This window comes from Oncorhynchus mykiss, unplaced genomic scaffold (assembly GCF_057628025.1).
Source record: "Oncorhynchus mykiss isolate SJ-2025 unplaced genomic scaffold, ASM5762802v1 scaffold93, whole genome shotgun sequence".
Lineage (NCBI taxonomy): Eukaryota > Metazoa > Chordata > Actinopteri > Salmoniformes > Salmonidae > Oncorhynchus > Oncorhynchus mykiss.
In genome coordinates this window covers 2,747,833-2,765,919 of record NW_028322092.1, presented here as the reverse complement: position 1 = coordinate 2,765,919, position 18,087 = coordinate 2,747,833, and the positions used below count along the sequence as shown (strand labels likewise).

The following is an 18,087-nucleotide window of genomic DNA, read 5'->3' as shown; positions in this document are numbered from 1 at the left end:
GCACTAATTTAGACCAGAGCTCTATGGGGTAGGGCACTAATTTAGACCAGAGCCCTATGGGGTAGGGCACTAATTTAGACCAGAGCTCTATGGGGTAGGGCACTAATTTAGACCAGAGCCCTATGGGGTAGGGCACTAATTTAGACCAGAGCCCTATGGGGTAGGGCACTAATTTAGACCAGAGCCCTATGGGGTAGGGCACTAATTTAGACCAGAGCCCTATGGGGTAGGGCACTAATTTAGACCAGAGCCCTATGGGGTAGGGCACTAATTTAGACCAGAGCCCTATGGGGTAGGGCACTAATTTAGACCAGAGCCCTATGGGGTAGGGCACTACTTTAGACCAGAGCCCTATGGGGTAGGGCACTACTTTAGACCAGAGCCCTATGGGGTAGGGCACTACTTTAGACCAGAGCCCTATGGGGTAGGGCACTACGTAGTGAAGAAGGTGCCATTTGGGAAACAGATAATATCTTGCCTGACCAGGAACAGGTCATTCCTCCATGGTAACGTTGTGGTTACGGATCGGAGAACACAACAGTGATGCATCATGGTCTGTTTCCTGTGTTCTATTCAGGAGGACTTTGTTGTGGCGAAACAAAACCACAGAGACCTTTAACTTCCCAGCTACGCCTCACCCAGGTCACATGACAGGGGCTTGGACTCTACAAATCTTTCATTGAGAGTATTTTAACCTCTTGTGTTGTTTGGTGGTTTGGTAGCACCGCTGTCAGACAGAGAAATATGTTGAGAAGGATTATAGCCACAGACAGCAAGGTACTAGGAGTCAGACAGACAGGCTTGATGAGATCTTTAAGGGCCCTCAGCAAGGTACTAGGAGACAGACAGACAGGCTTGATGAGATCTTTAAGGTCAGGGCCCTCACCAAGGTACTAGGAGTCAGACAGACAGGCTTGATGAGATCTTTAAGGGCCCTCAGCAAGGTACTAGGAGACAGACAGACAGGCTTGATGAGATCTTTAAGGGCCCTCAGCAAGGTACTAGGAGACAGACAGACAGGCTTGATGAGATCTTTAAGGGCCCTCAGCAAGGCACTAGGAGACAGACAGACAGGCTTGATGAGATCTTTAAGGGCCCTCAGCAAGGTACTAGGAGACAGACAGACAGGCTTGATGAGATCTTTAAGGGCCCTCAGCAAGGTACTAGGAGACAGACAGACAGGCTTGATGAGATCTTTAAGGGCCCTCAGCAAGGTACTAGGAGACAGACAGACAGGCTTGATGAGATCTTTAAGGGCCCTCAGCAAGGTACTAGGAGACAGACAGACAGGCTTGATGATATCTTTAAGGGCCCTCAGCAAGGCACTAGGAGACAAACAGACAGGCTTGATGAGATCTTTAAGGGCCCTCAGCAAGGCACTAGGGGACAGACAGGCTTGATGAGATCTTTAAGGGCCCTCAGCAAGGCACTAGGAGTCAGACAGACAGGCTTGATGAGATCTTTAAGGGCCCTCAGCAAGGCACTAGGAGTCAGACAGACAGGCTTGATGAGATCTTTAAGGTCAGGGCCCTCAGCAAGGTACTAGGAGACAGACAGACAGGCTTGATGAGATCTTTAAAGGCCCTCAGCAAGGCACTAGGAGACAGACAGACAGGATTGATGAGATCTTTAAGGGCCCTCAGCAAGGAACTAGGAAACAGACAGACAGGCTTGATGAGATCTTTAAGGTCAGGGCCCTCACCAAGGTACTAGGAGACAGACAGACAGGCTTGATGAGATCTTTAAGGGCCCTCAGCAAGGTACTAGGAGACAGACAGACAGGCTTGATGAGATCTTTAAGGGCCCTCAGCAAGGTACTAGGAGACAGACAGACAGGCTTGATGAGATATTTAAGGTCAGGGCCCTCAGCAAGGTACTAGGAAACAGACAGACAGGCTTGATGAGATCTTTAAGGGCCCTCAGAAAAGTACTAGGAGACAGACAGACAGGCTTGATGAGATCGTTAAGGGCCCTCAGCAAGGTACTAGGAAACAGACAGACAGGCTTGATGAGATCTTTAAGGTCAGGGCCCTCAGCAAGGTACTAGGAGACAGACAGACAGGCTTGATGAGATCTTTAAGGGCCCTCAGCAAGGTACTAGGAGACAGACAGGCTTGATGAGATCTTTAAGGGCCCTCAGCAAGGTACTAGGAGACAGACAGACAGGCTTGATGAGATCTTTAAGGGCCCTCAGCAAGGCACTAGGAGACAGACAGACAGGCTTGATGAGATCTTTAAGGGCCCTCACCAAGGTACTAGGAGACAGACAGACAGGCTTGATGAGATCTTTAAGGGCCCTCATTAAGGCACTAGGAGACAGACAGACAGGCTTGATGAGATATTTAAGGTCAGGGCCCTCACCAAGGTACTAGGAGACAGACAGACAGGCTTGATGAGACCTTTAAGGGCCCTCAGCAAGGTACTAGGAGACAGACAGACAGGCTTGATGAGATCTTTAAGATCAGGGCCCTCAGCAAGGCACTAGGAAACAGACAGACAGGCTTGATGAGATCTTTAAGATCAGGTCAGACCCCCCCCCCCCCCCCCCCCCCCCCTGTACCTGGACAGTAAACTACTCCCCTCTAGGTGCAGGTATAGGCTGGCCCCTTGCCTACGGGAAAAACAAGACAATAATTTGTGTGATATCTCTCCTAACCAGCTGGTTAATGTCACTAAGGTGTGATATCTCTCCTAACCAGCTGTACTGGGACTTCACTTCCCAGGTGCCTCGAGGTGTAGTCCTCATAGAACTGTACTGCGACTTCACTTCCCAGGTGCCTCAAGGTGTAGTCCTCATAGAACTGTACTGGGACTTCACTTCCCAGGTGCCTCGAGGTGTAGTCCTCATAGAACTGTACTGGGACTTCACTTCCCAGGTGCCTCGAGGCGTAGTCCTCATAGAGCAGAGGTAGAGGAACCTGAGCTGCCCCTGAGACAATAATATGAACTGGGAGTAATCCTGGGATCTAAGTTGAATGTGAATACAGGGGCTATATAGACAGAGGTTACTCTGAGAGAGAGAAAGAGAAGAGAGGAGGGGGAGAGAAAGGGGGGAGAAGAGAAGAGAGGAGAGGGGGAGAACGGGGGGAGAGAAAGAAGGAGAAGAGGGGGAGAGAAGAGAAGAGAGGGGGGAAGGGGGAGAGAAGAGAGGGAGAGAAAGAAGGAGAAGAGGGGGAGAGAAGAGAGGGAGAGAAAGAAGGAGAAGAGGGGGAGAGAAGAGAAGAGAGGGGGGAGGGGGGAGAGAAGAGAGGGAGAGAAAGAAGGAGAAGAGGGGGAGAGAAGAGAAGAGAGGGGGGAAGGGGGGAGAGAAGAGAGGGAGAGAAAGAGAGAGGGGGAGAGAAGAGAGGGGGGGATAAAGAAGGAGAAGAAGGGAGAGGAGAGAAGAGAGGGGGAGAGAAGAGTGAGGGGGAGAGAGAAGTGTGAGGGAGGAGAAGAGAGAGGGTTGAAGTGCGAGTGGGGTGATGAGAGAGGGGGAGCTGCATTTTTCAACTGTAAAAAGACAACAGGGAAGGTAAATGTTTAAAGCTCTCACCGTCTAGCTTGGGCCCAGTCTTCATGTTCATGGTACCCTTCATAGCCGACACCGACCAGGACAGGCTGGGCCGGGCAGGGTGCGACTCCGTCTCCATGACAACCACGATCTGGGCGGTGCGGAGGGACACCTTGTGGAAGGGTGCCAGGGATCTTAGGGAGCTGAGGTGGGAGGGGTCGGGACGATGGGGAGAGGAGGACGAGGTCCTACTGGGGGAGGAATGAGGGGTGGAGGGGGGTTTGGGAGTCTCCCAGTAGTGATGAGGTAGGACCCTCCTCAGGTAGGCCTTGGTCTGCTCCAGTTTCACCAGCGTAGGGTTCACCTTCAGGGGCCGGGACAGCTCCACGTTCAGCTCCGCTGGACGAACAGAAGACAGAGTTACCGTAAAACTAAATATTAACAGGAGACAGAGTTACCGTAATACTAAATATTAATAGAAGACAGAGTTACCGTAAAACTAAATATTAACAGAAGACAGAGTTACCGTAATACTAAATATTAATAGAAGACAGAGTTACCGTAATACTAAATATTAATAGAAGACAGAGTTACCGTAATACTAAATATTAATAGAAGACAGAGTTACCGTAATACTAAATATTAACAGGAGACAGAGTTACCGTAATACTAAATATTAACAGGAGACAGAGTTACCGTAATACTAAATATTAATAGAAGACAGAGTTACCGTAAAACTAAATATTAACAGAAGACAGAGTTACCGTAATACTAAATATTAATAGAAGACAGAGTTACCGTAATACTAAATATTAATAGAAGACAGAGTTACCGTAATACTAAATATTAATAGAAGACAGAGTTACCGTAATACTAAATATTAACAGGAGACAGAGTTACCGTAATACTAAATATTAACAGGAGACAGAGTTACCGTAATACTAAATATTAATAGAAGACAGAGTTACCGTAAAACTAAATATTAACAGAAGACAGAGTTACCGTAATACTAAATATTAATAGAAGACAGAGTTACCGTAATACTAAATATTAATAGAAGACAGAGTTACCGTAATACTAAATATTAATAGAAGACAGAGTTACCGTAATACTAAATATTAACAGGAGACAGAGTTACCGTAATACTGAATATTAACAGAAGACAGAGTTACCGTAATACAACATATTAACAGGAGAGAGACAGAAGACAGAGTTACCGTAATCCTAAATATTAACAGAAGAACTTTAGGTTTTATGTTCCTTGTGGAAATTAGCCACATTGAGAGTTGCTGAGCTCTAAGCAGGTCAGTTTAGGTGGAGAGATAGTGGAGGGAGATCTGTCCTAAGAGGAGGTGTCAGTATAGGTGGAGAGAGAGTAGAGGGAGATCTGTCCTAAGAGGAGGTGTCAGTTTAGGTGGAGAGATAGTGGAGGGAGATCTGTCCTAAGAGGAGGTGTCAGTATAGGTGGAGAGAGAGTAGAGGGAGATCTGTCCTAAGAGGAGGTGTCAGTTTAGGTGGAGAGATAGTGGAGGGAGATCTGTCCTACGAGGAGGTGTCAGTTTAGGTGGAGAGATAGTGGAGGGAGATCTGTCCTACGAGGAGGTGTCAGTTTAGGTGGAGAGAGAGTAGAGGGATATCTGTCCTTAGAGGAGGTGCCAGTTTATGTGGAGAGATAGTGGAGGGAGATCTGTCCTACGAGGAGGTGTCAGTATAGGTGGAGAGAGAGTAGAGGGAGATCTGTCCTAAGAGGAGGTGTCAGTTTAGGTGGAGAGATAGTGGAGGGAGATCTGTCCTAAGAGGAGGTGTCAGTATAGGTGGCGAGAGAGTAGAGGGAGATCTGTCCTAAGAGGAGGTGTCAGTTTAGGTGGAGAGATAGTGGAGGGAGATCTGTCCTACGAGGAGGTGTCAGTTTAGGTGGAGAGAGAGTAGAGGGATATCTGTCCTACGAGGAGGTGTCAGTTTAGGTGGAGAGAGAGTAGAGGGATATCTGTCCTACGAGGTGGTGTCAGTTTAGGTGGAGAGAGAGTAGAGGGATATCTGTCCTTAGAGGAGGTGCCAGTTTATGTGGAGAGATAGTATAGGGAGATCTGTCAAAGTGATATAAACATGCCTTTATAGAAACACAACCAGGTGTGATAAACACATAACTTTGGAGTGATAGATGTGCCGAAGATGAATGTGCATGTAGAGATACTGGGGTGCAAAGGAGCAAAACAATAACAATATGGGGATGAGGTAGTTGGATGGGCTATTTACAGATGGGCTATGCAGTGAACTGTGAGCCCCTCTGACAGCTGGTGCTTAAAGTTAGAGAGGGAGATATAAGTCTCCAGCTTCAGTGATTTTTGCAATTCCTTCCAGTCATTGGCAGCAGAGAACTGGAAGGAAAGGCGGCCAAAGTAGGAATTGGCTTTGGGGGTGACCAGTGAGATATACCAGCGAATGCTACGGGTGGGTGCTGCTATGGTGACCAGTGAGCTGAGATAAGGCAGACAACACATGTAGCCTGGAGGAGAGGAAGAGGAGGAGGAGGGGGAAAAGGGAGGATGAGGAGGATATGGAGGGAGGGGAGGGGGGGATACTGCCATTCACCCCAGTGGAAGAGGAGATGGGGGAGAGGGAGGTGAGGTTTAGAGGGGGATACTGCCATTCACCCCAGTGGAAGAGGATATGGGGGAGAGGGAGGTGAGGGAGAGGGAGGATGAGGTTTATAGGGGGATACTGTCATTCACCCCAGTGGAAGAGGAGATGGGGGAGAGGGAGGTGAGGGAGATGGGGGAGAGGGAGGTGAGATTTAGACCCCCAGAAAGGAGGAATCTGCTTTACAATGTAGCTTATATCATTTCCAGTTCAATTACTAGCAGGAAAGTTTCCAGCTGTGAAATAAATCGCTCATGTGCTGTTACTCCTGTACTCTCTCTCCTCCTGTCCTCTCTCTCCTCCTGTACTCTCTCTCCTCCTGTCCTCTCTCTCCTCTCTCTCCTCCTGTACTCTCTCTCCTCCTGTCCTCTCTCTCCTCTCTCTCCTCCTGTACTCTCTCTCCTCCTGTACTCTCTCCTCTCTCTCCTACTGTACTCTCTCTCCTCTCTCTCCTCATGTACTCTCTCTCCTCCTGTCCTCTCTCTCCTCCTGTACTCTCTCTCCTCCTGTACTCTCTCTCCTCTCTCTGGCCAGCTCAATGGTACCACCAACTGGCCAGCTCAATGGTACCACCAACCGGGCCAGGCCAGCTCAATGGTACCACCAACCGGGCCAGCCTAGCATAATGGCACCACCAACCGGGCCAGCCCAGCTCAATGGCACCATAAACCGGCCAGCCCAGCTCAATGGCACCATAAACCGGCCAGCCCAGCTCAATGGCACCACATACCGTCCAGCTCAATGGTACCACCAACCGGGCAGCTCAATGGTACCACCAACCGGGCAGCTCAATGGTACCACTAACTGGGCCAGCACAGCTCAATGGTACCACCAACCGGGCCAGCCCAGCTCAATGGTACCACCAACCGGGCTATCCCAGCTCAATGGTACCACCAACCGGGCCAGCCCAGCTCAATGGTACCACCAAAAAGGCCAGCCCAGCTCAATGGTACCACCAACTGGCTAGCTCAATGGTACCACCAACTGGCCAGCTCAATGGTACCACCAACCGGGCCAGGCCAGCTCAATGGTACCACCAACCGGGCCAGCCCAGCATAATGGCACCCCCAACCGGGCCAGCCCAGCGCAACGGCACCATAAACCGGCCAGCTCAATGGTACCACCAACTGGGCAGCTCAATGGTACCACCAACCGGGCCAGCCCAGCTCAATGGTACCACCAACCGGGCAGCTCAATGGCACCACCAACCGGGCCAGCCCAGCTCAATGGTACCACCAACCGGGCCAGGCCAGCTCAATAGCAACAACCTAACCTTTATAGGAGCAGGCTAATGCTCTGCACAGGATACCACCACTCTGATTCTTTACACCCAGCTCCTATAGAATCATCTGGAAGTCCAGTCAGGAGATACCACCTCTCTGACTCTATACACCCAGCTCCTATAGAATCATCTGGAAGTCCAGCCAGAAGATACCACCTCTCTGACTCTATACACCCAGCTCCTATAGAATCATCTGGAAGTCCAGCCAGAAGATACCACCTCTCTGACTCTTTCCACCCAGCTCCTATAGAATCATCTGGAAGTCCAGCCAGAAGATACCACCTCTCTGACTCTTTTCACCCAGCTCCTATAGAATCATCTGGAAGTCCAGCCAGAAGATACCACCTCTCTGACTCTTTACACCCAGCTCCTATAGAATCATCTGGAAGTCCAGCCAGAAGATACCACCTCTCTGACTCTTTCCACCCAGCTCCTATAGAATCATCTGGAAGTCCAGCCAGAAGATACCACCTCTCTGACTCTTTTCACCCAGCTCCTATAGAATCATCTGGAAGTCCAGCCAGAAGATACCACCTCTCTGACTCTTTACACCCAGCTCCTATAGAATCATCTGGAAGTCCAGCCAGAAGATACCACCTCTCTGACTCTATACACCCAGCTCCTATAGAATCATCTGGAAGTCCAGCCAGAAGATACCACCTCTCTGACTCTTTCCACCCAGCTCCTATAGAATCATCTGGAAGTCCAGCCAGAAGATACCACCTCTCTGACTCTATACACCCAGCTCCTATAGAATCATCTGGAAGTACAGCCAGAAGATACCACCTCTCTGACTCTATACACCCAGCTCCTATAGAATCATCTGGAAGTCCAGCCAGAAGATACCACCTCTCTGACTCTATACACCCATCTCCTATAGAATCATCTGGAAGTCCAGCCAGAAGATACCACCTCTCTAACTCTTTTCACCCAGCTCCTATAGAATCATCTGGAAGTCCAGCCAGAAGATACCACCTCTCTGACTCTATACACCCAGCTCCTATAGAATCATCTGGAAGTCCAGCCAGAAGATACCACCTCTCTGACTCTTTCCACCCAGCTCCTATAGAATCATCTGGAAGTCCAGCCAGAAGATACCACCTCTCTGACTCTTTCCACCCAGCTCCTATAGAATCATCTGGAAGTCCAGCCAGAAGATACCACCTCTCTGACTCTATACACCCAGCTCATATAGAATCATCTGGAAGTCCAGCCAGAAGATACCACCTCTCTGACTCTATACACCCAGCTCCTATAGAATCATCTGGAAGTCCAGCCAGAAGATACCACCTCTCTGACTCTATACACCCAGCTCCTATAGAATCATCTGGAAGTCCAGCCAGAAGATACCACCTCTCTGACTCTTTCCACCCAGCTCCTATAGAATCATCTGGAAGTCCAGCCAGAAGATACCACCTCTCTGACTCTTTCCACCCAGCTCCTATAGAATCATCTGGAAGTCCAGCCAGAAGATACCACCTCTCTGACTCTATACACCCAGCTCATATAGAATCATCTGGAAGTCCAGCCAGAAGATACCACCTCTCTGACTCTATACACCCAGCTCCTATAGAATCATCTGGAAGTCCAGCCAGAAGATACCACCTCTCTGACTCTATACACCCAGCTCCTATAGAATCATCTGGAAGTCCAGCCAGAAGATACCACCTCTCTGACTCTTTCCACCCAGCTCCTATAGAATCATCTGGAAGTCCAGCCAGAAGATACCACCTCTCTGACTCTTTCCACCCAGCTCCTATAGAATCATCTGGAAGTCCAGTCAACTCTTACCCCCTACTTACTAACACGTTTAACTTTTAGCCTTCAAAGGTAGCCTCTGTAAGCTCATCGTGTGCTGAGAGAGAGGGGGGGAAAGGCAGCGCACGGAAATCTGGATTAATGAAAGAAAGATGGTGGTCCTTCCGTCATGTTCGTTGGGACATCTAAAGAAGGCCTTGTCCAGGAGGGACGTTCCTTCACTTCTCACGCAGGTGTTTTGATGAGGAACACCCTGCCTTTCCATCAAACACAAAGTGGTGCTTTTAACCCAGCCGAGGACTGTCAGTGGTGCTTTAACCCAGCCGAGGACTGTCAGTGGTGCTTTAACCCAGCCGAGGACTGTCAGTGGTGCTTTAACCCAGCCGAGGACTGTCAGTGGTGCTTTTAACCCAGCCAAGGACTGTCAGTGGTGCTTTAACCCAGCCGAGGACTGTCAGTGGTGCTTTAACCCAGCCGAGGACTGTCAGTGGTGCTTTTAACCCAGCCGAGGACTGTCAGTGGCGCTTTAACCCAGCCGAGGACTGTCAGTGGTTCTTTAACCAGAGGACTGTCAGTGGTGCTTTAACCAGCCGAGGACTGTCAGTGGTGCTTTAACCCAGCCGAGGACTGTCAGTGGTTCTTTAACCAGAGGACTGTCAGTGGTGCTTTAACCAGAGGACTGTCAGTGGTGCTTTAACCAGCCGAGGACTGTCAGTGGTGCTTTAACCCAGCCGAGGACTGTCAGTGGTTCTTTAACCAGAGGACTGTCAGTGGTTCTTTAACCAGAGGACTGTCAGTGGTGCTTTAACCAGAGGACTGTCAGTGGTGCTTTAACCAGAGGACTGTCAGTGGTGCTTTAACCCAGCCGAGGACTGTCAGTGGTTCATTAACCAGAGGACTGTTAGTGGTTCTTTAACCAGAGGACTGTCAGTGGTGCTTTAACCAGAGGACTGTCAGTGGTGCTTTAACCAGCCGAGGACTGTCAGTGGTGCTTTAACCCAGCCGAGGACTGTCAGTGGTTCATTAACCAGAGGACTGTTAGTGGTTCCCCTCCCACTCTCCCTCCCTCCCCCCTCTCTCTCTCCCTCCCCCCTCTCCCTCTCTCTCCAACTGGTAGCTGTTACTTCTCCAACCTCCTGTCATTGACCCTTTCACACAAGAGAAGGACGCAGAAAGACGGAGAGCAGGACTGTTTCCTGGGTCCTCCAGGGCAGACAGAAGACTGTCAGGAAGAGAAGAAGAAGGCAGAGGGGGATTGTTTCCTCAGGAAGAGAAGAAGAAGGCAGAGGGGGACTGTTTCCTCAGGAAGAGAAGAAGGCGGAGGGAGACTGTTTCCTCAGGAAGAGAAGAAGAAGGCAGAGGGGGACTGTTTCCTCAGGAAGAGAAGAAGAAGGCAGAGGGGGACTGTTTCCTCAGGAAGAGAAGAAGAAGGCAGAGGGGGGTTGTTTCCTCAGGAAGAGAAGAAGAAGGCAGAGAGGGACTGTTTCCTCAGGAAGAGAAGAAGAAGGCAGAGGGGGACTGTTTCCTCAGGAAGAGAAGAAGAAGGCAGAGGGGGAGTGTTTCCTGGGTCCTCCAGGTCAGACAGAAGACTGTCAGGAAGAGAAGAAGAAGGCAGAGGGGGACTGTTTCCTCAGGAAGAGAAGAAGAAGGCAGAGGGGGATTGTTTCCTCAGGAAGAGAAGAAGAAGGCAGAGGGGGATTGAAGAGGAGAGGGCTGGTCCAGCCTTGAACCCTCCCTCGCTGCAGCTGCCTTCCCCTGTGTGTGTGTGTGTGTGTGTGTGTGTGTGTGTGATGAGCAGGCCACAGCAAGGCGAGGGTCAGATCTGAAACCTCATCCCGTTTACATCCCAGTACACACACACACACACACACACACACACACACACACACACACACACACACACACACACACACACACGTTACTTGTGTTCCCTCTCTGCAGGTTCCATCCTTGGCAGGGGAGCTGTGATTGGTCCGTGTGCTCTCAGTAAATGTCTGGCAGCTTGCTGTAAACACAGGGAACTGCTCTCCTCTGACTGTGGTCTCCATCTGGTCTGATGGACGCTCACCTCGTTAAACAGCATCAAATCAGAGCGGCCTTAGGGAACACTACCTGGAGGGAGTCCTCAATGGAGCCCTATTCCCTACGTAGTGCACTACTTTAGACCAGGGCCCAATTCCCTATATAGTGCACTACTTTAGACCAGGGCCCCTATTCCCTATATAGATCACTACTTTAGACCAGAGCCCTATTCCCTATATAGTGCACTACTTTAGACCAGGACCCTATTCCCTATATAGTGCACTACTTTAGACCAGGGCCCTATTCCCTATATAGTGCACTACTTTAGACCAGAGCCCTATTCCCTATATAGTGCACTACTTTAGACCAGGGCCCGATTCCCTCTATAGTGCACTACTTTAGACCAGGGCCCAATTCCCTATATAGTGCACTACTTTAGACCAGGACCCTATTCCCTATATAGTGCACTACTTTAGACCAGGGCCCTATTCCCTATATAGTGCACTACTTTAGACCAGAGCCCTACTCCCTATATAGTGCACTACTTTAGACTTTATTTAACTAGTCAAGTCATTTAAGAACAAATTCTTATTTACAATGACGGCCTACCGGGGAACAGTGGGTTAACTGGTCTAGGAACAGTGGGTTAACTGGTCTAGGAACAGTGGGTTAACTGGTCTAGGAACAGTGGGTTAACTGGTCTAGGAACAGTGGGTTAACTGGTCTAGGAACAGTGGTTAACTGGTCTAGGAACAGTGGGTTAACTGCCTGTTCAGGGGAAGAACGACAGATTTGTACCTTGTCAGCTCGGGGATTTGAACTAGAAACCTTTCGGTTACAAGTCCAAGAACATCAACTGAGAATCAGCTGTATGAATCAAGGTTAGAGGACATGACAGAAATACGCTCAGCACAGACAGGATGTGAACTGACAGGGTTTGTACGCTCGTTCGTGTGTGTGTGTGTGTGTGTGTGTGGGAGAGACATCCCACAGAGAGACATCCCACAGAGAGACATCCCATCCCACAGAGAGACATCCCATCCCACAGAGAGACATCACACCGAGAGATATCCTACAGAGAGACATCCCAGAGAGAGATATCCTACATAGAGAGACATCCCATCCCACAGAGAGACATCCCACAGAGATACATCCCATCCCACAGAGAGACATCCCACAGAGAGACATCCCACAGAGAGACATCCCATCCCACAGAGAGACATCCCACAGAGAGACATCCCATCCCACAGAGAGACATCCCACAGAGAGATATCCCAGAGAGACATCCCACAGAGAGACATCCCATCCCACAGAGAGACATCCCACAGAGAGACATCCCATCCCACAGAGAGACATCCCACAGAGAGACATCCCATCCCACAGAGAGACATCCCATCCCACAGAGAGACATCACACCGAGAGATATCCTACAGAGAGACATCCCAGAGAGAGATATCCTACATAGAGAGACATCCCATCCCACAGAGAGACATCCCACAGAGATACATCCCATCCCACAGAGAGACATCCCACAGAGAGACATCCCACAGAGAGACATCCCATCCCACAGAGAGACATCCCACAGAGAGACATCCCATCCCACAGAGAGACATCCCACAGAGAGATATCCCAGAGAGACATCCCACAGAGAGACATCCCATCCCACAGAGAGACATCCCACAGAGAGACATCCCATCCCACAGAGAGACATCCCACAGAGAGACATCCCATCCCACAGAGAGACATCCCACAGAGAGACATCCCACAGAGAGACATCTCACAGAGAGACATCCCACAGAGAGACATCCCAGAGAGACATCCCAGAGAGACATCCCATCCCCCAGAGAGACATCTCAGAGAGACATCCCACAGAGAGACATCCCACAGAGAGACATCCCACAGAGAGACATCCCAGAGAGACATCCCATCCCCCAGAGAGACATCGCAGAGAGACATCCCACAGAGAGACATCACACCGAGAGATATCCTACAGAGAGACATCCCAGAGAGAGATCCCACAGAGAGACATCCCACAGAGACATCCCAGAGAGACATCCCATCCCCCAGAGAGACATCTCAGAGAGACATCCCACAGAGAGACATTCCCCAGCGGTCAACATCTCCCCTGACAGGAGCTGAGAACTGAAGCTTTGAACCTGAGACTGACTGTGTGTAGAGTGTGTGTACTGTAGAGTGTGTGTACTGTAGGGTGTACTGTAGGGAGTGTGTGTATTGTAGGGTATACTGTAGGGTGTGTTTAGGGTGTGTGTAGAGTGTGTGAGTCCTCACCTGGTCCACTGAGGAAGTCTCTGATCTGCAGACAGGCCAGAGGAGGGGGAACACCTGTCTGACTGTCAGACTCTCCTGATACTGTCTGGACCCACAACACACTGTAGTCTAATACCTCTGGGAGAGACTTCCCTGGATCTGGAGAGGGGGGGGGGGGGGGGGGGGGGGGAGAGGGGAGAGGAGGGGGGAGAGGGGGAGGGGAGAGGGGAGAGGAGGGGGGAGAGGGGGAGGGGAGAGGGGAGAGGAGGGGGGAGAGGGAGGTGGGGAGGGGAGGGAGAGGGAGGAGAGGAGGGGGGAGGGAGAGGAGGAGAGGAGGGGGGAGGGGAGGGAGAGGGAGGGGGGAGAGGGAGGAGAGGAGGGGGGAGGAGAGTAGAGGAGGGAGGAGGAGAGGAGGGAGGGGGGGGGGAGAGGGGAGGGGAGAGGGGAGAGGAGGGAGGGGGGAGAGGGAGGAGAGGAAGGGGGAGGGGAGGGAGAGGGAGGAGAGGAGGGGGGAGGGGAGGGAGAGGGAGGAGGAGGGGGGAGGGGAGGGAGAGGGAGGAGGGAGAGGGAGGAGAGGAGGGGGGAGGAGAGTAGAGGAGGGGGGAGGAGAGGAGGGAGGGAGAGGAGAGGGAGGGGAGGGGAGAAGAGGGGGGAGGGAGAGAGATGAAATTTTGTAAATGATTGAGACACATCAAGATCTACAGCAGATGAAGTCTCCCTCCACTCACCCAGACACTTATAGTCAGAGGAGACTCCCCTCAGAGACACATCAAACACAGACACGTCCATCCTCTGTTTACGGTGGTGACAGCTGAGCAGGGCCGACGGCTGGACCACCTGAAGGTACAGTAGAGGCTCCAGGACCCGGTCTCCAGCCCCTCTCCTCCCAGGCTGCCTCACGATGGTGACCCCCAGGGCCTGGCGGGCCGAGGAGCGGCTGGGGGCGGGCAGGGAGTCCAGGGAGAGGAGGGAACCGCGGGGCTCCTGGGGAACGGTATTACTGTTCAGGAGGTCCTCTGCTGTCAGGCCTGACAGAGGGACCAGGGTAGGAGGGCCTGGGTTGGGGGAGGAGGAGGAGGTAGGGATGGTGTCTGGTTGGTTCAGGGCACTCTTCCCTGTCGGCCCGTCTCCATCCTTCTTCTCCGGCGAGGCGGGGGGGTCTTGGCTAGAGTGGAGCAGGCGTAGGTCATGAGAGAGAGTTTACTCGCGGTCAGGAACACGTCGAAGGGGACGAAGGAGAGGTTCTTGACGACGGTGGACTTCCTGGAGGGTCTGGCGATGCGGTGGTGGGGAGCCTCCACTCTGCTGCTCCATCTGGACGATACGGATCCTGGCGCTGTCGCTGCCGAACCCACTGTCCTGGACGCCGCTGCGACTGGACGATGAGTCCACACCGCAAGGCCCCGCCGAGGAACTACACTGCTGCTCCCCACGATGCACCTGGAGGGGGGACGGAGACAGACAGAATTCTGCTAAAATATCCTCCGTGTACAACGTAGAACACCAAATGATGCATGCAGATCACAATTAGGATGATACCCACTAATTATCAAAATCCAGAAAAGAGCTGTTAAATTCTACAACCACCTAAAAGGAAGAGATTCCCAAACCTTCCATAACAAAGCCATCACCTACAGAGAGATGAACCTGGAGAAGAGTCCCCTAAGCATGCTGGTCCTGGGGCTCTGTTCACAAACACAAACACACCCTACAGAGCCCCAGGACAACAGCACAATTAGACCCCAACCAAATCATGAGAAAACAAAAAGATAATTACTTGACACATTGGAAAGAATTAACAAAACAACTGAGCAAACTAGAATGCTATTTGGCCCTAAACAGAGAGTACACAGTGGTAGAAATACCTGACCACTGTGACTGACCCCTAAACAGAGAGTACACAGCGGCAGAATACCTGTCCACTGTGACTGACCCCAAACTTAAGGAAAGCTTTGACTATGTACAGACTCAGTGAGCATAGCCTTGCTATTGAGAAAGGCCGCCGTAGGCAGACATGGCTCTCAAGAGAAGACAGGCTATGTGCACACTGCCCACAAAATGAGGTGGAAACTGAGCTGCACTTCCTAACCTCCTGCCCAATGTATGACCATATTAGAGACACATATTTCCCTCAGATTACACAGATCCACAAAGAATTCGAAAACAAATCCAATTTTGAAAAACTCTCATATCTACTGGGTGAAATTCCACAGTGTGACATCACAGCACCAAGATTTGTGACCTGTTGCCACGAGAAAAGGGCAACCAGTGAAGAACAAACACCATTGTAAATACAACCCATATTTATGTTTATTTATTTTATCTTGTGTCCTTTAACCATTTGTACATTGTTAAAACACTGTGTATATATATAATATGACATTTGTAATGTCTGTACTGTTTTGAAACCTCTGTATGTGTAATGTTTACTGTTAATTTTTATTATTTATTTCACTTTATATAATTCACTTTATATATTATCTACCTCACTTGCTTTGGCAATGTTAACACGTTTCCCATGCCAATAAAGCCCTTGAATTGACAGACAGACAGACAGACAGACAGACAGACAGACAGACAGACAGACAGACTCACTGGAGAAGATATACCTACTCAGGTAGACAGACAGGCAGGCAGGCAGACAGACAGACAGACAGACAGAGACACACAGACAGACAGACAGACAGACAGACAGACAGACAGACAGACAGACAGACAGACAGACAGACAGACAGACAGAGACACACAGACAGACAGACAGACAGACAGACAGACAGACAGACAGACAGACAGACAGACAGACAGACAGACAGACAGTTGAAATACAGAGGACAGTCAACAGGGATCTGATGAAGACATTAACATGACAATTCAATAACAATGAAAGTGGATTTAATAAATAGTTTATAACACAAAAACATGTTTTCTACATCGTTAAGCAGTGCCGTGACATCACAGAACCGATCTGACCAAACGGAGAGGCTCTTCGTTAAGCAATATTAAACTCTCTGTGGGGATAGAAGTGGAGACGGCTGCCATGACAGATGACCGAAAACCAATGAGAATAAGTCCCGAGCTTCTATGTCTTGGCTTTAATACACATCATCCAGACAGGACATCTTTACCAAATCAGTCACATGGTCAGGAAGTGGGCTTTGGTTCCCAGGAGACACAAAGAAAGACAGATGAATGTTACCGACAAAATCATCTATCAGGGACAACTGGTAGACCTGCTTCAGCCACTACAGTGTCACGACGCCCACAAAGAGACCAGGAAGCTGTACTCAACGTACACGAAGAGACCAGGAAGCTGTACTCAACGTACACGAAGACACCAGGAAGCTGTACTCAACATACACGAAGACACCAGGAAGCTGTACTCAACATACACGAAGACACCAGGAAGCTGTACGCAACGCCCACGAAGAGACCAGGAAGCTGTACGCAACGCCCACGAAGAGACCAGGAAGCTGTACTCAACACCCACGTAGAGACCAGGAAGCTGTACTCAACGCCCACGTAGAGACCAGGAAGCTGTACTCAATGCACATAAAGAGACCAGGAAGCTGTACTCAACGTACACGTAGAGACCAGGAAGCTGTACTCAATGCACATAAAGAGACCAGGAAGCTGTACTCAACGTACACGTAGAGACCAGGAAGCTGTACTCAACGTACACGTAGAGACCAGGAAGCTGTACTCAATGCACATAAAGAGACCAGGAAGCTGTACTCAACGTACACGTAGAGACCAGGAAGCTGTACTCAACGTACACGTAGAGACCAGGAAGCTGTACTCAATGCACATAAAGAGACCAGGAAGCTGTACTCAACACCCACATAGAGACCAGGTTTGGTACAAATCACTCGCTTCAAGTCTTTCAGGTGTGACATGACTATACTGCCAGGTTTCATAACATGGTCTCCCTCACATCTCCCTATCTGATGCTAGGTAATGATGTTGGTAGAGAGTTCCCTATCTGATGCTAGTTAATGATATTGGTAGAGAGTTCCCTATCTGATGCTAGGTAATGATATTGGTAGAGAGTTCCCTATCTGATGCTAGTTAATGATATTGGTAGAGAGTTCCCTATCTGATGCTAGGTAATGATATTGGTAGAGAGTTCCCAGTACGTGAACATGAGGATTAATCCATAAAGAATCAACTGTCCCACCTCGTCTCCCTTCCCCATCTGACCAACCTGCACATGGTTCCTATTACCCCCCCCCCCCTTTCCCTCGCTCTTTCTTTGTCTGTCTACCCTCCCTCTCTCCTCAGCCTGTTCTCTCAGCAATATTTCAGTCTCTTCCTCCCTCCCCCTCCCCTCTCTTCCTCTCTCTCTCAGCCTGTTCTCTCTGCTCCCTCTCTCTCTCGCTCTCCCCTCCCTCTCCTTCCCTCCCCCTCTCCCTCCCTCCCCCTCTCCCTCCCTCTCTCTCTCTCTCTCCTCCTCCTGTTCTCTCAGCTGTCTCTGTCTCTCCCACTACATCCAGTGTTCCTCCTTCCCGAGAGTTAAATGTACAGTATATTACGTCAGAACAGGAGATGGTGTTTCAGTCCTCTAGTCATACAGCGAACCCAGTGACACAGCTTTAAACACAACGCCTGATTTATGACATATATCCTAAAC

At 50.2% G+C, this 18,087-nt stretch overlaps 1 protein-coding gene across 1 annotated transcript in view; it reads right to left on the bottom strand.

Moving 5' to 3' along the window:
* LOC110513475 (intermembrane lipid transfer protein VPS13B) overlaps positions 1 to 18,087 on the bottom strand; it is a gene marked incomplete at its 3' end in the record, with an annotated part of 690,119 nt that overhangs the window by 71,701 nt on the left and 600,331 nt on the right. The window contains 5 exon segments of the mRNA XM_090228566.1: positions 3,533 to 3,889; positions 13,482 to 13,619; positions 14,189 to 14,641; positions 14,644 to 14,749; positions 14,751 to 14,900. Of these exon segments, the coding sequence (XP_090084692.1) occupies positions 3,533 to 3,889; positions 13,482 to 13,619; positions 14,189 to 14,641; positions 14,644 to 14,749; positions 14,751 to 14,900 (1,204 nt within the window).